The following is a 21036-nucleotide window of genomic DNA, read 5'->3' as shown; positions in this document are numbered from 1 at the left end:
AAATGCAGACTCTCAGGCTCCACCCCAGACCTGCTGAATCTGAAAGGACGTTTCACAGGACCCGGGAGATGCGCAAGATGGGAGGTTTGAGAAGCGGTGCTCTTGTTAAGCCTGGCTCTCTGCAGGGGACCTGATTTTGTCTAATTGTGCAGCCCGTGTGGGCCTCCTCGGCCGCAGCCGGGAGACATGGGGGCAGGAGGAGGGCAGGTGCCGGCCCTCAGCTCGTGCTGCAGCCTGCTAGGAACGAGGTCTCCTCACTGCACACTTGGGGGCTGGGTCCAGAAGAGTCTGGCCCCATGGTTCCAGGCCCACAGTGGGGGAGGGGAGCCTCCTTTCCCCGTGCCAGCGCCCTTTCCCCAGCCGCCAGGGCGGCTCCATTCCTGGCCTTGGGGACACCCTCGGTCTCTGAGGGCCTCCCCTGCTGTTCTCCCTTCGCCAGCATCTCAGGAAGGAGTCTTACCGTGTGGCTCAGGAGGAGCCGCCCGTCTCTCCCAGGGCTCGTGCCGTTGGCCTTCATCGTTTCCAGTAGGGTACCACTGGGTGGGGACTCCTGTGTGGCTCTAGGGGGTGGTCTCAGCGCTGTGTGGTCCGTGTGCCCCACGAAACCTGAGCTGCATCTTTATGTGGAGGAGGGGTGCCGGGTGTGGCTGGTGCACGGTGACGCCTAGGACCGTGGCCTCTAGCACCCCATGGGCTTGGGGGCGTGGTGGGGAGGAGCTTGCTGAGGCCAGAGCTGGTGCTGCGGGGGTCCTGGGGCCTCTCAGAGCGCTCTGGGAGGGTTTCTGGTCCTGTTGGACACCTGCCACCTCCCTGCTTAGAGGGACCTCTCCTTACCCACCAAATCTTCTGCTTAGACCCTCGCTCTGAGTGTTGCTGGGTCAGAGGCCAGGTCAGAAGTCATGGGAGCGGGGGTACTCCAGCCCACTTGCTGGCGGACCCCACTGGTGTGTCCCTTGGTCTGTTTGCCGGGACTCAGGAGGTCACACTGACCCAGAACACTGGCTCAGACCTTCTGCCCAGCTGGGGGACACCGCAGACTCGGAGAGGGAGGGGTGCCTACCCCCGATGGAGGCAGCCCCCGCCCTCCGCTGGCCCCTGAGTCTCTGGCCACCGCAGGTCAGACGGTGCAGCTCAAGGCCGGGCAGGCGGCATGGCTCCACCGAGGATGGACCCCAGGCTCACCGGGCACCGGCCAAGCTGGGCTGCGGCTTCAGGGCAGCCAGGGCCCGTCTCGGCCTTGGTGGGCTCTGTTGGGCTAAGTGTCCAGCTCGAGCTCTTCAAGGAGCCACCCAGGGGGCCCCACCTGGCAGCCTGCCCCTCGAGCTTGACCCCAAGCCCACCACGCTGCTCCCGTCTCCCTCACACCCCTCGCCCGCCCGGGCCTGACCTCCTGCCCTCTGTGCCCACAGGAGCGGGACGGCATGCGCGCCATCCTGGGGTCCTACGACAGCGAGCTGACGCCGGCCGAGTACTCGCCCCAGCTGACCCGCCGCATGCGCGAGGCCGAGGACATGGTGCAGAAGGTGCACGCGCACAGCTCGGAGATGGAGGTGAGGGGGCCCAGCGTCCGCGCGCGCTCCGCGGGGGTGGGGGGGCGCTGCGGGCGCTGCTGCGTGCGGACCTCAGTCCTGCTGGGGAGCGCCGCCTCCCGCCCCCGCGGCACAGCCTCCACGGCGCTTTTACCGCCACACGTTTGCTCCCCGTGAGACACGGGTGAAGAGGGATTCGCGGGGAAGGCTCCCCCCGACGCCTTCGCATCCCCGGCTCTTTCCGCGTTGAGAGACCCTTCCTGTCTGGCGCCGCGTGCGCTCCAGTTCATTGCGAGGCTGGCAGTTCTGGCACCTCCAGTGCCATATGTTCAGGCGTTTTGCGTGTTGGCGACGAGGGGCTGTCAGTGACCTCGGAACTCGTTGACCAGCGTGGTCGCCGTGCCTTACCCTGCCCGAGGCTGCGGCTTGGGGACAGCCCCGCCCCTGGCATCTGGCAGACGGGCACCGGCCTCCTTTGGCTCCCTGTCTCCCCTTGAGTCCTGCCTGCAGGGGGCTGACTCGTCCCGGTTTGCCTGGGACTGTCCTGGTTTTGGTAGAGAAAGTCCCTGACCCCTTCTCCCCTTCCTGTGGTCAGCAGTGCAGCGGGGCGGTCACTCAGCCTTCCCTTCCAGCTCCCAGACTTATGGGAGAATTCGGGGGGGGGGTGGACATCACCGGTTCTGCCAGCGTCACCGCCACGGCTGTTCCTCTCCGTCGCCATCATCGCCACGGGGGCTCAGTGGCCAGTCCAGGCGCTGGGCGGGAGGCACCAGACAGAGGAGGGGCAGAGGAACGGCCTCCCAGCCCTGGCGGCTGCCCCGCCCTGTCCACGCTGGGACTCCCGTCCCTGCCCTGTGCTCTCCGGACACGGGTGCCGATGGCCTCCTGCCCTCCACCCAGGCCGCACCGACCCCGGATCTGTGTTAAGACAGAGGACCTGAGATCCCCATCTTTGAGGCTGGGGGTTACCCTGGGACCAGCCTCAGTGTTCTGGACTTGAGTCCAGTGTTCTGGACTTGGGCCATCCCAGCGAGGCCATCCATCGGGGGTGGGTTCTTGCTCTCCACATGTCCTGCACAGCAGGCCCCCGTAGGGGAGGGAGCCCCCCAAGTCCCTCCCCCTTGAATTCCCCCCGAGAGCCCCGCCCAGGCCTGAGCTGCTGTTCATGGAAAGGATCAAGCACAGAGGGGCTGCAGCAGGGCATTCCCGGGCCAGGCCAACTGGGCACTGTCCCCTGGCCTTTTTGGAGCGTCTGCAGGCAGCGGAAGAAAGGCTGACTGACTCCAACTGTTGGAACCACCCATCACCTTTGGAAAGTAGAGGTTCTGGTTGGATTCGTTGTGCCCTGTGGGTCAGGCCTGGGTCTGCTCCTGTTGAGGGCTGTACACCTCCCAGCCTCCACCAGGTGGCAGCAGACAAAGCCAGCCGGTCCTGCTCCCTGGTTCAGGCCCCCACCAGGGTGGGATGCGGACTGTACTGAGGGACCCCGGACAGGACGGGGGCTTCTCCTCAGCCTTGGTTCTCTTTCCTGCACATCACCAAGACCCCTTCTCGTCTCCTTCCAGCCCTCTGGGAACCTGTACTGGGACAAGGATGTCCTTCCCCCTCCCTCCTGCTTCCCTCCTCCCCAGCCATCCGCTGACCTGATCTGTACCGGCACCGCCAAGCGTAGGCCCCCAGGAGCCCCCCGCCCAATTAGGAGCCACTGGGACCTGGAGCTGGGTGGCCCTGGGTTGGCCCCGAGCTGAGGGAGCTTGGCTGGGAGAAGCTGCCTCCGTGGGGGGCGGGGGGAGCCAGCCGCCCGGTGCCGGATGAGGATGAGGGGTCCTGGGTGGGCTGGGCTGGCGGGATCCGCAGAGAGCCTCCTACAGGAAGGACCCTGTGCCCGAGTTCATGTCCGTGCTGGCGCTGCTGGAGCAGAGGGGCCTTTGCTGTCAGGCTTGGCTCTAGGGTTAGGACCGAGCGTGGAGTATGAGGGGACGTGTGGGACTTCCAGCTTTCCAGAGAGCTCTGCCCTCGTTCTCTTGTCAGTGGTGCGCACTGTCCTCTTAGAGCTCGGACCGCTCACGGCCACCTCACTGTCCACTCGAGGACAGAGGGCCGGGGCCTGGTCTCCAGGACCCAAGGGGTTTCTCCCAGCACTCGGTAGCGTCACAGAAGTGACAGGTGCGGGGAGACACGTACACGGCAGAAGGCTTTTCTCTACGGTGTCCGGAGGGTGGGAGGCAGTATGGTGTAGAAGGGGAGAAATTGGGGAAATGGGAAACATTGGGAAAATTGGGAAATATTCGCCTCATTCCTGAGCGTTGCAGCCAGCGGCCCCGTCACCCCATCAGCGAGCTCCCTGGATTCGCCCAGCCGGGCCGTCGGGGGGCTGCGCCACGGTAGTGTTTCAGCTGTTCTCACGTGGGCCCGGAGGGGGGCTCCCCGAGCACCTTGGAGGGTGTGCAGCCCTGATGGGGGCGCCCACCTCCCATCAGCGCCCGCCTCCAGCCCCCGCTGGCCCTGGGATCCCCGGGGGGGAGGGCGGGGGGGTTCCTATGGGGGGCCCTCTGGTGGCCGCTGGCGGCTCCCCTGGACTTGGTCTCATCCCAGGGGGAGGCCTGGGTTAGGGAGAATGTGACCCGAACACGAGGAGCTAAGCCCATTAGTGAAGAACAGGAAGGGGTTCAGGAAGGGGGCTGGCGGGGGTGGGGGGAGGAGCCCCGGGCGAAGTGGGTGTGAAGGCGGTGCCCGCTGCGCCCAGAACTGCGAGGCCGGTGATGGGCCATGTGGAGGGAGCCCTGCGAGTGCCCCTCCACCGCTCACCCCCCGTCCCCGTCCCCGTCCCCGTCCCCGTCCCCCGTCCCCTTGTGTGAGTGGCCCCGTCTCCTCACTCCACAAGGCCCGGTGGGCGTGCTCAGCCCTCCGGCCGAGGGTGGGTGGCAGAGGCCTGGCTGTGGGCACTGCCCTGGCCGTCGTGATGACTGTGGTCGTCCTCTCCATGGACCAGGAGGAGGGTGAGCACCGGAGGCCTTTCCGGAAGGACTGGGCTCAGATGGGAGGCGGGAGACCCAGCCAGGTGGCAGCCGTGGGCGGTGGGGCAGGCGTGCTCCGTGTGTGGTTTGCCGGTCCTTCTCCCAGGAGATCCCAGGAGATCCCAGGAGAGGGGTTGGCAGAGCCTCCTTTAAGGCGAGTCACAAAACCCAGATGCTGGCCTGACCTGCCTTCAGTCCCAGCAGTTTCCTGGTAGAGCTGAGAGCTTCTGTGAAGCTCCGGGTGGAGCGCTGGGTGAAGGGGGGCGGGGGGGCGGGGGGAGGAGCAGGCAGATGGTTTCTCTCTGTGCACGCGAGGCTCTGGGGCAGCCGGGGAGTCCCCGGCCCAGACGCGCTTCCCATCTCCAGCCTGACCCCTTTGCGGGGGCACCGAGGCTCTCTGAACCCTGTCTCACCCCTCTGAGGCCCTGAGCAGCCGGGGAGAGGCCTGCGGCTCAGGAGGCTGGAGCCTGGATGCCGGGGTTTGGGCAGGACAGGCCCCTGTGCCGTCCCTTGTGGGTCTGCTCCTACGGCCCCAAGGGAGGGGACAGGCTCGGAGGCGCCTGGCTTTGCCCTCACCCTCCAGGTCAGAGCGGCTCCACGTGGAGCCGAGGCGTGCAGGGCGGGGCTGGTGTCCTTCGGGCAGTTTTCCTCTTCTTGTTTTATTAAACAGTAACATTTCACATCTCAGAGGCTCAGAGAACGACCCACACTTGGAGACTTTGGAAGCTGCTTCAAGCTGCCTGACAGAAGTTTATTAGTTGAGCATCACATATTGACAGATGGTAGGAAGTTATGTAACTTTATAGAACCCGTTTGTTACGGGTTCCTCAGAGCCTCCAGGCGACTCATCCGTCCTCAGGCTGCGATGCAAGCACCGTTTGGGAGCGCACGGCCGTGCAGAGGAGAGCAGAGCACTGCTCGCAGCCCCTCGGCCCCCGTTTTGTTCCACTGTCTTGGGGGGCCACCGGGAGCAGCCAGGTGCGTGCAGGGAAGACATCCCCACAGCCCCCGGGCCTGACGGAGTAGACGTATTAGCGTCCCTCGCCCGCCCGAGAGAGCGCTGGCCTGGGGGGCAGGGTCGGGGCGCCCTGGGGTCTGGGTGCCTGGTGGAGGTGGGGGCCCCTGTCCCCGCCCCTCCTCCACCCCACCCAGCCCTTCTTTCTCCCTCCAGCCTTCTTCCCCTTCCTTCCGTATTTCTTTCTGTTCTCTCTTTGTGTTTGTCTTTTTCTGTCTTTGCCCTGCTCTGTCCTCTCACCTCCACTGCCCCCTTCTCCTCCTTGGCCTCTCTCCACCTCGTCGCTCACCCCCAAGCTCCTGTTTCTTTTCACGCAGAGGTCAGCAGGCTTTGTCTGTAAAGGGCCAGACAGTAAGTACTGTGGGCTCTCTGGCCACGTGGTCTTGATCACGGCTGCTCAGCTCTGCGGCTGTATAGCTCAGTAGCAGCCGTGGGCCATCAGTAGATGGTGGGTGTGGCTCTGTGCCAGTGAAACGATAAAACCGGTGGTGGGCTGGATTTGTGTGCAGGCTGTCGTTGCCAGCCCCCTTCTTCTAGCTCCTCTTTTCTGGGACCCCGGGACCCTGCTGCTTGACGTGAGAGCCACCGCGCCTGCCCCATGGGGCCTGGCCAGCCCCCGGTGTGCCCACGGCAGGCGCCCTCTCACAGGTACAGGGGGCGTGCTGCTCCGTCGGCCCTACCTTTCACTTGCTGGGGAAGGAGTGGGACCCACAGGTGTGGGCACAGGGAATTTGAAAAACACATCCACTTCTTAGAGAGGCATTACATTTCACCCATTTAGCTTAATCAGTCAGTTCTAATGGGAAACATGCTTTGATTCTGGCAAAAACATCTCAGTACCACCAGCCAGAAGTGCTGCGATTGGGAGGATCCCAGTAGCCCGACTCTGGTGCCATTTTGCACGGATTTTATTTATTCCATTTAATAGCGTGGCTGCAGAAGTCGGTAGCATATGTCATGAATCCTCCTCTGTCGACAGGGCTATAAATATGCAGCTCATGCCACCTTGATTCAAGATATCAGCCTGATTTGTTTTTCTAATTTATTTAATTAGAACAGATTATGGTGCTGCTGGCTGCATGGAGGTCTGTGGAAAATCCCAATTTCAGATTGCAGCAGTAATTTCTGACTCCCAGCTTAGGAAAAGATGGACATCATACTACTCTCTCTCCCCCTGCTCCTCCCGGACTTCCGTGAGGGCTCACGTCACAGCGTTTCTGTCACTGTCCCCTGGCCATGGGGGCTTGGCTTCAGGAAGAACAGCAGCTTTTGAACCCTACGTTGTTCACCAGATCCAGATTTTTTTCTTACTTGTGAAAGTGTTTAGTGCTCCCCTTATATAAGGAACTTGAGATGACTCTCCTGTAAAAAAAGCACAGATGAAACAAACTGGAAAATCTTGAGACAGAGTTACAAGATGAGCAACATGCTAAAGAGAAATGGAAAACAGAAAGGAGGCAAACAGGGAGAAAATAATACCAGAGACCCAGGCTCTGGGAATCCTCTGCGGTTGGACACGGATCTGACGTGCAGAGGCCACAGGCAATGGGCGAGGCCCACGTTCTATTTTTAGTTTTTTGAGGACCCTCCATACTCTTTCCCGTAGTGGCTGCACCAGCTTACATTCGCGCCATCAGTGCACAACACATTCTTCAACACTTGCTGTCTGTTGTCGTTTTGATAATACCCATCCTAACAGGTGTGAGGTGATATCTCACTGTGGTTGTGATTTGCATTTCCCTGATGGTTAGTGATGTTGAGCATCTTTTCATTTATCTGTTGGCCGTTTTTATTCTTTGGAAAAACTTCTGTTCAGATCCTTTCACCATTTCTTAATTGGCTTTTGGTTTTTTTTAACCATTCAGTTGTATGAGTTCCTTATATATGTTGGATATTAACTCCTTGATGCATGGTTTGCAAATATTTTCTCCCATGCCATAGGTCACTTTTCATTTTGTTGTTTCCTTTGCTGTGCAGAAGCTTTTTAGTTTGTTTTTTCTATTTCTGTCAAAAATGCCAGTGGACTTTTGATAGAGATTACATTGCATCTGCAGCTTGCTTTGGGTTGTACGGACAGTGTAACAGTATTAATTCTTCCAGTCCGTGAACGTAGAATGTCTTTCCACTTACTTATGTCGTTTTCAGTGTCTGCTATCAATGTCTTTTGAGTATATAGATCTTTTACCTCCTTGGTTAAATTTATTCGTAAGTATTTTATTGTTCCTTGATGCTGTCGTAAATGGGACTGTTTAGTTTCTTTTTCAGATGGTTCATTATTAGCGTATAGAAATGCAGCTTATTTTTGTATGTTGATATTATATACTGCAACTTTACTGAATTTGTTCATTAATTCTAACAGATTTCTGGTGGAGTTTTTAGGATTTTCTATAAATAAGATCATAACATCTGCAAAGAGACAATTTTACTTCTTCCTTTCCTATTTGGATGCCTTCTGTTTCTTTTTCTTGTCTGATTGCTCTGGCTAGGACTTCCAGTACTATGTTGAATATGAGTGGTGAGAGTGGGCATCCTTGCCTTGTTCCTGATTTTAGAAGAAAAGCTTTCAGCTTCTCACTGTTTAATATGACATTAGCTATGGGCTTTATTATGTTGAAGTACATTCCTTTGGTACCTAATTAATTTTTGTCATGAAAGGATATTAAATTTTGTCAAATGCTTTTTCTGCATCTATTGAGATAATCACGTTATTTTTATGCTTCATTCTGTTAATGTGGTGTATCGTGTCGATTGATTTGTGGATGTTGAACCATCCTTGCATTCCATGGATAAATCCCACTTGATCATGGTGTATGATCTTTTTAATGTGCTGTTGAATTCAGTTTGCTAGTATTTTGCTGAGGATTTTTGCGTCTGTGTTCATCAGGAATATTGGCCGGTGGGTTTTTTGGTTTTTGTCTTTTTTTTTTTTTTTTTCTCATGTAGCATCCTTGTCTGACTTTGGTATCAGGGTAATGCTAGGCTTGTAAAATGAGTTTGGAAGTGTTCCCTTCTCTTCGATTTTTTTGGAAGAGTTTGCGAAGGATTGGTATTAATACTTTTTTAAATGTTTGGTAAAGTTCACCAGTGAAGCCATGTGGTCCTGGGCCTTTCTTTGTAGGGAGGTTTTTGGTTTTCTTTTTTAACTGATTAATTCTTCTTACTCTTTACTGGTCTGTTCATATTTTCTGTTTTTTTAATGATTCATTTTTGATTATTTGTGTATTTCTAGGAGTTTATTTCTTTTAGGTTGTCCAGTTTTTTGGTGTATAATGTTGATCACAGTAGTTCTTGAGTCTTTGTGTTTTTATGGTATCCTTTGTTTTGTTTTCTCTATCATTTATGACTATTTATTTGAGCCTTATCTTTTTTCTTAATTAGTTTAGCTAAAGGTTTGTCAATTTTGCTTATCTTTAAAAAAAAAACAGCTCCTAGTTTTGTTGATCTGTTCTGTTCGGGTACGTGGGTGGTTGTCTAAATCCACGTTCTGTGAGGGGATAACAGCTGAAAACTGCTCCTTCACCTTGTGACACTCCCAGCCCAGACCTCTGTTCCAGGTCACACAGCTGGAATGCAGAGACGTTGGGATTGATCTCTGTTGTCTGGTTTCACCCCTGCACTGATGCCTGAGTGGCCAGGAGGGCTTGTAAAGACAGATCTGCTGGGTCCTCCCCAGTTCTGGGGGCGTGGGGGGCTGAAACGTTGCACTTCCCACAAGTTCCCAGGGGGTGTTGCAGCTGTGGTCCTAGGCCCACCACCTGCAGGGTAACCACGCTAGCTGTTAAAGCCAGGACGGGGTCCAGGTCCGCTGTGGAAGTGCCACCGTGGCCCTGTGAGCACCGGTGGGGCCTGGCGTGCTCTGGGTCTGGGAGAGGTATCGGCTGCTTCAGCTGCATAGGTGGGTTCTGAGGGGCGAAGGCCTCCGTCCTGCAGGCTGCCCTGGAGCCAGGACCGCCCGGCAGAGCCACGGCTCCAGGCCGAGCCCGGCACACGCACTGCCTGCCTGCTTACGTGCCGACGTGCTCTGCGGCCACGGGGAGCGTGGCTCGCTCCTGCCTTCAGGCTGACGTCCATGTGGGGAGGCGCCCTCTCTGCCCCTCGGGGCTGCCGCCAGGTGGAAGCTGTGTGTCTATGGGCCGCTGCCTGGACGGGCCCCTGCCGACCGGCCGGCTTCCTCGCCTCTTTTTTCTTTACACTTTGTCACAAGCCTGTGTGTGAAGTGGAGCCGAAAGGCCGGGGGCCTGAGACTCTGGTCTCGTTCTGTCCATGAGACCTACAACCTTGGGCTTTGCGGCCTCCCGTCCTGCCTGCATCCGGCTGCAGGGACAGCTTCTCCCCTGCGCCTGGGCTCCTGGGGCTCCTGTGCTGGCGGGTGCTGGGCAGCAGGTCTCACTCGGAGATAAAAGTGGCCACGCGAGGTCTCAGTGCCCCCTTCGCCGGTCACACGTGGTGCGTGGGCCGGGGGCTCGCGCCTGGGGTCTGGCAGGAGTGCGACGCCCCCGGACGGCCTGACACAGCCCTGCGGTCACTGGTCCCCTTCCGCCTGCTCCGGGGTGCGCTGCCCCTGGGACGGCCGGTGCCCTTCCTCCTGTGCCCCCCGCACCACCTGCCTGCCCTCCCAGCTCCACTGCAGCCAGCCCGGCCAGGGCGGGGACGTACGCGTGGGGGACCGCGCCCCCCGAGGCTGTTCCAGGAGGCCTCGGTCACGCGAGCAGCGTGAGGAGCGGCTGGCGGTCAGTCTGTGACGCGGCCCACGGCCCCGCCAGCCCGCTGCTCCCTGGCGTCCTCGCTGCAGGCTGAGCCCCCCGTTGAAGGCTCGCCCCGCAGGGTCCCCGCCGCCGCCGCAGGCTCCTGAGTGCTGAGTGCGCGCCAGGTGGGCGGCCGCCGCGTCCTCGCTCTCCTCCCCCAGGTGAGGCGACGCCCACACCCAGTGCCGGGCGTCCGAGGACCGCGGCTGCCCCGGCCACCGTCTCCCCGCAGCCCGAGGGCGTGTGCGCGCGGGGGGGGGGGGGGGGTGAGCCATGCGGTGGGGGCCACGCCTCCCCGTTTCCTTCCCTCTGATCCGAGCCCTGTGCTGCCTGCTCATCGTGGATGCCGGGAAACCACTGTTTCAGGGGTTTTGTCTGGTTTTCTGGTTGGTTCAGGAGGGAGGGTAAATGCAGCGCCCGTTGCTTCGTCTTGTCCCCGGAGAAGGCTTCCCGGAGCCTGGGGGGCTGCGGAGGCCTGGGTCTCGTCTCTCCCGCACGGAGGCTGTGCTCTGTTCACGTCCCCTCTGAGCCTCTCTCCAGAGCTTTGTGTGAACGGCGGGAAGTCACGTTTCAGGGCGCCCACGCTTCAGGCTTGCGGCTCATGGGTGGGGCGGCCCCTCGGCACAGCCCGTTCCCGCCGCCCACCCTCGTCTTCTGCTCCTGGAGACCCCCTGTATGGGCTCTTACGGGGCTCCTTCCCCGGCGCAGAGCCTCTCCTGGATGCTGCCAGGTGCCCTGCACCCCTGGTCAGGGAGCTCCCACTTCCCGGCGGAGCTGAGGTGGCAGTGCTCCCCGCCCTGGCTTTGCCCTGAGGAACGTCTTGTCACCTCCCCGTGCAGGGGCTCCTCCGCGGCCAGCTGCCCTTTCCCATCCAGCCTCGTAGTCGTGCCTCCGTCCTTCGGAGTCCTGCCCGTCTACCTGCTGGGCTCTGTCGTGGCTCCCCTCCGCCACCCCAGCCGAGGGCCCTCCTGCACTCTTAGGGTCTCGGCGCGGAGGCCGTCGTGGGCGTCGCTGACAGCCCTGCTGTCTGAGCGTCTGCTTCCGTTATGTAGCAGAGCCGCCCTCCCTTTGTTCCTCCTGGTTTGTCGTCCTGGGTGGTAGCATGGGTGTACTTTAAATGTCCTTTATTATTGAAGTATGACGCACACACACACACAGACAGATGCACACGTCGGAAGTGTCAGCTTGATGAATCTCACACGGATGGAGACACGAGCGTCACCAGCCCCCACTGGTCCCCATTACCTCATACTGTAGTCCTCTGGATAGAGGTGGCTTCTGCCGGCTCGTTGCGGCTCTATGACTGTGTCCCACCCCCGCTATCCTGGTCCCCTCTTGGGGAGTGCTGTAGTTGGTCAGTGCCTGCCTCCTGGACTGTGGCCCGGTCCCCGGCCTCTTACCAGGGGCGCTAAAACTCCAGCCCGAATCTCTCTCACCTTCAGGCGGCAGGCTTGGGGTGGACTTGGCGAGTTATTATGTTCCTGCTGCCCCTCTTTCCAAACAATAGGAATTCGGGGGTCTCCCTCGGCAGCAGTGGATGTGGCAGAGATGGGGGAGGTGTGGTCGCTTCGGCCCCAGGAGAAAGCCCACTGACCAGCTTTCTGTCTTGTCTTGAAGGCTCAGCTGTCACAGGCCCTGGAGGAGCTGGGAGGCCAGAAACAAAGAGCCGACATGGTGAGTCTCTGAGGCACACGCCTGGTTGGTGGCCCTTGTGGCCAAAGGGAAGCCCAGGGCCTGGGTACCTTAGAGCGTCGGGACCTGCCCTGCAGGCACAGGCGTGTGGCCCCCTCACCGTGGTCCAGGCCGCACACCCACCCCCTCCACCCCCGGCACAGACTGCGGGGTCCCCCCAGCCAGCTCTAAGGTGGGGACGGCGGCGCACGTCCTGCTCAGGTCACAGCCACACGACACGCTGACCCCACCCTGACGCCCCGGGCCCTGCGGCGTGTGCACACTCGGCACAGGGCTGTCCAGCCTCGCGTGGCTATTTTGCAGCACGTTTGCTTCTCTGCTGTCCCTGCGGGCTGCCTTCTGATGTCAGATCACGTCCGCCCCGCCCTCCGTGCAGCCGGGGGAGCCCTGACCTGGGCGCGTGCAGACACGGCCCCGGAACCCTGGCTGGCGCCCCAGTATCTGGAGGCTCCTCACCACCCACTGGGGGACAGAGGGACGCGGCTTTCCGGCATCCCCGTCCTGTACAAACCGTGAGCCGCTCTGGCCCTGGTCTGGGCGCTGAGGGGATGAAGCCCCCGGGCACAGGAGGGCCACGGGTGTGGGGAGGGTAGGGGCATCTGCACACGTCGTCGAGTTGGGGGCACCCGGGACGCTGCCGTGGGCACTGGGACTGGCGGCTGGCGTCGGGCTCCTGTCTCGGTGTCAGCGCTGCCCAGCCCCGCCTCTCCTGGGCGTGCACAGTGGGGAGGACCACCGGCTGGAAGAGACACACCACTGCTGCGACCCTCACTGTCGGGCGGGGCCCACTCGTGAGGCGGGGGGGGGGGGCCAGGGGCTGGGCGAGGAGTCGGGGGTGGGGTGGGATGGGAGGATCGCGGAGCGCGGGTTCGGGGGAAGCGTGGGGGTCTGAGAGGCAGTTGGACATTGGGCTGTGGGGCCTTTTGGGGGTCCGGGCCGGGAAGCACCTGGGTGTTCCCGGTGGGTAGGTACCCAGCGGGCCAAGCCCTGCCCGGCTGCTCCAGCCCCAGGCATCTGTCCTGGGGGGCAGTTCCACTCAGAGGCAGAGAAGGACATGTCCAGCGAGGGACCCTAGGTCACGTGTGTAAAGGTAGCCGTGAGAGGAGCCGACAGCTTCCCGGTGATGGGATTTCATCAGTGAGCCTCCGAGAGCTGTTTCCTGGGGCAGCAGGGGCGTGTCTGGGCCTGCAGAAGTCCTAGAGGTGGGAAGGCGGCTTGCCTGCGGTGCTGGCTGAGGGAGGGCTCTAGTGACAGGTGACCTAGCGGGAGCATCTGCAGGGAGGGGCGCCTGGGGCAGCGAGAGCACAGCTGCCTGGCCTCCAGACCCGGGTGGGAGGGGGGGAGGGGTTTGGGAGGGGTGCTTCCTTCTCGTCCATGGACTTTGCCGCCCCGGGGGTTGGGTGGGGTGGGGTGTCCTTGAAGCCTGACGCATCCTCTTGACGAAGTCCTGAGGACCCGGTGTTCTGTGTCTCCTGCGTCGCCCCCTCGGTACTGGCCTGAGTTGGCGTGTGCCCTCGGGCCATGTTTCCGTGATGTGCACGAGGCAGGAGGAGGTGCAGGTGAAGCCGCGTGGGCACCTGATGCCCACGGCCTCAAGGCTGAGAAGTGAGAATGCCTTGGAGCTGGTGCCTCGGCCCTTCCCCGGCCCTGGGGCTTGTGGATAGGAGCCGGTGCCTCCCGGGCAAGAGGGAGGACAGACCCTGCTGCGCTTGGCCACTGGCTCTGGCCCTCAGGCCAGGGTGGGCGCTGAGCTGAAGAGGCCGCTGCACCTCCTCACGGGGCACCCGCACCCGAGGGACGCGGGGCACCCGAGGGCCACGGGGCCGCGGGGCTGTGTGCCTTCCAGCCTGTGCTTTTTCTTAGTTTCAACCCGTATAGTTTCCGTTCCTTGTGTGAAGCACCCAGGGGCTTTGAAATCCTGACGCCTGGTCCCTCCTCTAGACCGATTAAGTTAGAACTGGTGGGGGGGCCCGGGCAGGGGTGTTATTTCATGTCTCCCTGGGCAAGTCGGATGTCAGCCAGGGTGGAGAGCCTCTGGTAGGCCTGGTGCCCCCAAACTCGGCGCAGGGCCCCTCCCCCAGGCCACTGGGGGACCTTGGGGACCGTGCTCCATGGGGAGCTTTGGAGGTAATGTGCCTTGTCCCAGGGGTACTGACCGCGCAGAGGCGGGCAGTAGTGCGGGGCCTGGCTCTTGCCTGAGCTGACTCTCGGCCATGCCCAGAGATGAGGTGCTGGCCGCCCTCGTGTGCACAAGCCAGGCGCTGTGGGCCCCTCACACTGGTTCTTTCACGCTTGCTTTTGGATCCGGGCTGTAGCTGTCTCCTCAGACAGGTTTTTAATCTCTGCCTTTTTTTTTTTTTTTAAACGTCTTTATTGGAGTATAATTGCTCTACAATGGTGTGTTAGTTTCTGCTGTATAACAAAGTGAATCAGCTATATATATACATATATCCCCATATCCCCTCCCTCTTGCGTCTCCCTCCCACCCTCCCTATCCCACCCCTCTAGGTGGTCACAAAGCACCGAGCCGGAGCCGATCTCCCTGTGCTGTGCGGCTGCTTCCCACTAGCTATCTGTTTTACATTCGGTAGTGTATATATGTCCATGCCACTCTGTCACTTCGTCCCAGCTTACCCTTCCCCCTCCCCGTGTCCTCAGGTTCATTCCCTAGGTCTGATCTCTGCCTTTGATTGTCTAATCTTTAGTTTATTTCGTGTTGTTTATTTCACTTTCCTCTTCTTTTTCTGAGTTAAAGGGAAAATGAGAAATGGCGGTGCCTGGGGCCCAGGAGTGCAGGTGCGCCGCACTCAGTCCAGGAGCTTGTGTGAGCCTCTGCTCTCCCTCCCGAACTGGTTCCAGGGGGGTCCTGCAGCCCCCGAGGAGATAAAGGCTAGGCAGGCTGGTGCAGGGGTTGGCAGCTGGGAGCCTGACAGGTCCGTAGTCAAGCCCTCAGGGAGTGAGATTACCCAGAAAATGCATGCATTTGCTTAGGGGGAGGTTTCTGCTCTCATGTAAACCCCTGAGGGGATGGAGAAATAAGAGATTGAAGAGGGGGACAGTGGCCCAGAGTGCATTGTGCGCTGCTGACTGTAACCCCAGGCCCTCTGTCCAGGACAGCTGGGAACGTGGCCCCGGCTCCTGTACCATCTCTCCCACCTGCAGCTCCTGACCTGCTGTTTTCTGGCCGAGAGTCAGTTCACTAGGTAGGAAAGGAGAGAGAAAAAAACAATTTAAGCATCTTTAGCTAATTGCAGATGACAAAACAAAGATAGTCTGACTTTTTGTTAATAATTAGCAAACCTGTGCTAAGTAGTGTGAGCACAATTCATGTTTTTTTCTTTAAATGCAATTGATATCACAAGGAAAGACGTCCCTGGCTGTAGTTGTATCGTTGACACGCCTCGCCTCAGGCCGGCCATGGCTGGAGAAAGGAGTTTTTTGATTCTTTTTTTTTAAAACTAAACATGCTCTTTTTTCTTTTCTTTTTAAAATTAATTAATTTATTTATTTATGGCTGCGTTGGGTCTTCGTTGCTCCGCGCGGGCTTTCTCTAGTTGTGGTGAGCGGGGGCTACTCTTGGTTGCCGTGTGCGGGCTTCTTATTGCGGTGGCTCCTCTTGTTGCAGATCACGGGCTCTAGGCGCACGGAATTCAGTAGTTGTGGCTCACGGGCTTCAGTAGTTGAGGCTCACAGGCTCAGGCTCTAGGCACGCGGGCTCAGTAGTTGTGGCTCACGGGCTCAGTAGTCGTGACTCACGGGCTCTAGGCGCAGGGGCTTCAGTAGTTGTGGCTCGTGGGCTCTAGAACGCAGGCTCAGTAGTTGTGGCTCAGGCTCAGTAGTTGTGACTCATGGGCTCTAAGTGCAGGGGCTTAAGTAGTTGTGGCTCGTGGGCTCAGTAGTTGTGGCTCGTGGGCTATAGAACGCAGGCTCAGTAGTTGTGGCTCAGGCTCAGTAGTTGTGACTCATGGGCTCTAAGTGCAGGGGCTTCAGTAGTTGTGGCATGCGGGCTCAGTAGTTGTGGCTCACGGGCTCTAGCGCACAGGCTCAGTAGTTGTGGCGCACGGGCTTAGTTGCTCCGCGGCATGTGGGATCTTCCCAGACCAGGGCTCGAACCCGTGTCCCCTGCACTGGCAGGTGCATGCTCCGAGGGGCTGGAGCATGGATCGCAAGGATGGTGGCGAGACCACCTGTAGCCCTGCCAGGGGTGTGCCCACCGCAGTGGGCCTTGCTGACACTGCATCATCGTCGACGCCAGCGTCGAGGGCCGGTGAATCACCAGGAGGGGGTGTGAGCCTCCATTGTTCAATGCTGGCAACCATCGCCCGTGTGCCCCGCCCCCGCTGGAGGACCCGGCCTTATCACAGTCTGCCAGCTGCCTTCCCGTGAATTATTAAAAGCGCCTCTGTGCCTGGTGGTGACTCATTTCACGTTCTGGATCCGTCCTGCACAACTGGAGAACTTCGTCCTTGGCAAGAGTGTCGGTCAGGCTCATCGGAGGAGGTGCCCACTGGGACCCTGCGGAGTGGGCGCCCCCAGCCCTGGATCCCCTGCCCAGGGGCCTCTGTGCCTGCTCTTCCATCCCAGACACCTGTCTTCCCCTCCTTAACCCCGAGGGAAACGCTGACTTCTCAGAAGCCTTGCTCAGAGGCGTGAGTTCACGTGTTTGAGAAGACCCAAGGGACTTGTTGGGACGTGTTGGTTGAGCCAAACTGCTGGTTCTCTGAGGCGGGCCCCTTCTCCCGCTGGCCCCGCGGAGGCCGGCTGGAGGCTGTCTGCCTCAGCGTGGAGGCCCTCGCGTCTCAGGGCGAGGCTGCTCCCTGGGGAGGGAAGTCTCAGGGCGAGGCTGCTCCCTGGGGAGGGAAGTGAGCATGCACGCGGGGCGGGGCGGCATTAAATGCCTCTCCTGTTTGGGGCAGGTCTGTTGGATTCAGCTGGTGTTTACCGAGCACCGTGTCCAGGGACCAAGCCTGTGCTGTTCCTGTGATGTGCGGCTGGCCGGTGCTCCCCACCCCACCTTCCCACGTGGACGTCTTCACTCCCTCCCTGACAGGGCCCCCCAAGCCCTTCTGCCATCTCTGAGCACATGATGTCCTCTCACCCTTCCGTGTCCTTCGTCATGCTGTTCCCACCTCCTGGAATGTCTCTCCAGTCCCGCAGAGCCTGCTTCTCCCTCAGGACAGAGCTAAATGCCCCTTCCAGCGGTGCCTGTCGCTGGCCCGCCGTGGCAGACACGCTGTCGTCCCACCGCCTTCGCTCGAGTGAGCTGTGACCGTCGGCATCACCGCCACTGTTGTCCACGGCACAGGCGTGGTTTGATCCTGACGCTGCGGCCACTGTAGGCTGAGAGCTGCACACGGATCATCTCATTTCCGTCCTGCCCCTCGAGGTGGTCATTGTGGAGGGAGCTGCAGCGAGCAGGCAGGTGGCCAGTGGGGCCCGGACCCCGTGAGAGGACCGTGGGCACCGTGGTGCCTCCTTACGCCAGCTAACCTTACGCTGCGCCCAGGGCCGGCACCAGGGCGCGGTGATAAAGCGTGTGCTGAGTCACTGGGCGTGGACACGGAGGAACGCAGTGCACCCCGGGGTCTCCCAGTCTGGGCACCCAGTTTTGGGGGTTTGCCCCGTTTGCAAAGGTCTCATTAGAAAATGCTGGTGATTTAAGCTTTTGCCTTGCGAGGCCCGGCCTGGCTCCTGGAGACACAGCCGGCGGAGGTGGCGGCGTGACGGCTGGCCTGGGCGCGGGGGTAGTGCCTGCCGTCTCTGGACGAGCAGAGCTCGCAGCCGCTGTCACCGGGGCCTCCGCATGGCTTTCACACCGGACACAGCACGACCTTTTATCATTTTCCCTCTCAGCATTTTGTTAGGTGTTCTCCCGTCTTCCGTCCCAGGTAAGGTCTAGAGCTCGCTTGCCAGGTTTCAGGTGGGCCTCCTGTTGGACTCGTGCTGCGTGGACGGGTTCCCGTGGGCAGCGCCAGCTCCCTGCAGGGTCGGTTCTTCCCGTTCTTCTCGCTTGGAGCGCCACGCGGCCGCGTGTTCACAGCTTCTCTCACGACCTCACTTGAGTATGGCTATTTTCTTCTCGTAGGCCTTGCACGTTTCTTGTTAGGTTTATTCCCGGGTGTTTCATGCTTCCTGTTACTTGCACGTTGCTTTTTCACCCCGTTGCCAGGTCCACTGCCACTGGGTGACCTGGGGTCAGGGGAAGGGGGGCACCTGAGACGTGGACAGTGAAAACCCCAGAGGGTCCCACCCCACAAAACTGTCACAGCCACAAACTAGAAACTGGCTGATTTGTCGGCTAAAATCATGGGCATAATTCCACGGGGGACATTACCTACGACGGACGTGTCACCCTCACCCGGCTCTAAGCACGGGCTATTTTTGTGTCTTGCAGGAGCCTCGCGTCTCTGCGGTGACCCTCTCTGGCGTAGCGCTTTCTCGTCTCCCGCTTTCTTACTGTGCGGCGTTGAGCGATTTGCTGCTCACCGCACTGTTGAGCTCACAGCGTCTTCACGGCCTCCCCGTGCGTTTGCCTAGGCGTGGTTTGCTCGCCGCGTCCCTGCACCCGTGGCTGAGCCACCCTGGGCCATCGCTCCAGCCACCTGGTCCCCAGGGCTTTTGTGAGAGTTCTCTTTCTTAGCAAATGTGCCGACTCAAGAAATGGCCTTCCAGGGTGAAAACTCTGCAGCTGGGCTTCTGTTTTTCTGAGGTGAAGGTGTGTCCCGGCTCAGGTGAGCAGCTGGGCGAGCCGTTGGTGGCTGCCTGTGGCCTGTTGCACCGGTGTGTCCCTCCAGGCTGGGATGGAAGTTGACAAGGGCGGTCCGTTTCAGACCCTCCCGCCCTCACCAGGAAGCAGCAGCCTCTCCAGAGACCTTCCTGGGTGCTCGACAGGTCCAGAGCTGAGCAGAACGGTGTGCTTGGACCAGGATTCCCCTCCTTTTTTTTTTTTCCTAATTAATTCTTACTGGAGTATAGTTGCTTTACAGTGTTGTGAGGATTCCTGTTCTGATCGCAGCCTCCTGACTTCTCTGGGAGCCCTGGGAGCCCTGCCAGGTGGGGGCTCTGGGGAGGAGGCAGCAGCCTGGATCCCTGGGATGAGGGCCCCGCGTGGGCAGCTCTGGAAGCCCGGGCCCTCAGCGCCGTCGTGACCGCCTGTGGGGCTTGACAGAGGCTGGGCTCTTGTGGTGACACTTGTATGAGCGTCCTTGCCCTGGGGCTCGGCAGCGGCCACATTGATTAGAGTTGCTGTCGGGGAGGGGAGAGCACGGCCCCTGCTGCCCACACGGGTTATTGCTTTGTGGGACTGGGTACCACCCCTGCCCCGGGCATGAGCGGCGCATCCTCTTGAATTAAACCGGAGTTCACGGTCTCTGTTGAGAGGTCATGCTGTATTAGCGAGCGCTCCTCGAGGACCATCAGCATTAAAGTCTATGACGCGGCGAGTGAGTCTCCTCACAGAGAGGGAGGGGCCTTGTCACCAGAGGGACGCAGGGCAGTGCAGGAGGCGGGTCCCCACGGAGCCCGCGCTGTGCCGGAGCAGCGCTCTGCCGGGGTGACGACGCCGTCCTGAGGGCTCTGCCCGGCGCCCCGCGGACCCAGAGGCTCCAGCCTGGCTGCGGGGAGCAGGCACTGGTCCCTCTCGTCCTTCCTCGTGCTTCAGTCCTCGGCCCGAGGGCCTCGTTTCTCCCGCGTACGCAGTCGGTTTGCTGGGCCCTCGAGGGCCCCCTGCCCACCCCGTGCCGTGGGCTCTGGCTGCCTCGGCCTCCCGCTCTCCTGCTCTCCTCCCCCCGGCTTGTGCTGCGCCCTGGGCTCTCCTCAGACCGGTCGCCGGGCCGGCCTCGTGGTCCCCGTCTCTCCGGGACCCTGGTCGTGTTGCCCGCTGTTCAGGGTTTGTTCCGGGAGGGAGGCTCGGTGCTATACCAGGTCCCCCGTCGCGGCCAGAAGCACCGTCGCCTGGCTCTGGTGTGAGCGAGGAGGCCGGCAGGGCACAGTCACCGGCCCGGGCTCGTGGCCGTGTCGTGGAGGTTGCGGCTGTGGCTCTGGGCGCGGGGCCAGGGGAAGCGGCACGGAGGGGCTGTCTGCATAGCGGCCCGTCTTCCTGGCCCCAGCGAGGGCCACCCGCGTGGCAACGGGGTGGACGGGGCTGCGGTGGTGCAGGAGGGGGAGGTCTCAATGCCCCTGAACTGGTGGAAGGCAGAGTGTCCGCTCTTCTTGCCAGAGGGAGGCAGCGAAGGCGAACGGAACTCACACCAGACCCTTTGTTGGGATTTAACGTCAGAGGAGACGCCCGTGGTTTCCTCAGTGTAGCCTTTGTACAAAGCCGGATTGAATAAACCTCATCATCGGCAATGAGTAATAAAGGCAGCATCACACAGTTTCATAAAACCAAAAATTGTGTAGAAAAACAAATAACAGGAAAAATTTCACAGAAAAAAAATTGACATTGAGCAGGTGAGAATTGTACCTGAACATTTTGCCAAGAAATAAGACTTAGCAATCGGGTAGAATCCATGAAGCTGGGACAAAGTGCAGGCACCCAAAGAGGGGAGGGGAGGCCAGAGGAAGAGAAGAACCCGGAGCTGCAGACCTCGGGGCGGGGCCAGAGGGGCCGGGGGGCCGGGGGTGGGGGTCAGGAAAGCGAGGCGCCGGGAGGACCGCAGCAGGAGTTGAGTCTGGTTGAAAGGGTAAAGCCAATGTACAGTGCAAACGGTCCACATTCTAGTGACTTAGAGTTGATGTAGTCAGTAAGATACCTGGGAAGGGAGCAGATGCTGGGAAACGTAAGAATGTTGGTTTTCTCATCATCAGAAGCTGACGATTGAAATGTACCGTTTAAAGATGACATCAAGCAGAAGTGTGTTTAAGTGTAGAAAGGTGAACACTAAGAAGGGTGATATGTTTGACTAGTCAGGTACTTGGTGCAGGAAGTTAGTAGGAACTGTTGGAAACAAAGTATAGGTATTATACGAAGTCAAAAGTTATAAAAACAACCACTAGAACGAAAAATATAAACCTTTCCAAGTATCAAGAAAATTTCA

The 21036-nt window shown here is 59.7% G+C and overlaps 1 protein-coding gene across 5 annotated transcripts in view; it reads left to right on the top strand.

Annotated features, from left to right (window-relative positions):
* The window catches only part of MAD1L1 (mitotic arrest deficient 1 like 1), a 332505-nt gene that overhangs the window by 196173 nt on the left and 115296 nt on the right, over nt 1-21036 (top strand). For all 5 annotated transcript variants that reach the window (XM_057529233.1, XM_057529232.1, XM_057529231.1 and 2 more), the window contains 2 exons: nt 1410-1550; nt 11924-11980. In XM_057529233.1, the coding sequence (XP_057385216.1) occupies nt 1410-1550; nt 11924-11980 (198 nt within the window). The remainder of the gene's footprint in view (nt 1-1409; nt 1551-11923; nt 11981-21036) is intronic.

The sequence above is a fragment of the Balaenoptera acutorostrata genome, chromosome 15, assembly GCF_949987535.1.
Source record: "Balaenoptera acutorostrata chromosome 15, mBalAcu1.1, whole genome shotgun sequence".
Classification (NCBI taxonomy): domain Eukaryota; kingdom Metazoa; phylum Chordata; class Mammalia; order Artiodactyla; family Balaenopteridae; genus Balaenoptera; species Balaenoptera acutorostrata.
Note: the sequence above shows the minus strand (reverse complement) of the source record. Positions and strands in the feature narration are given on the sequence as shown.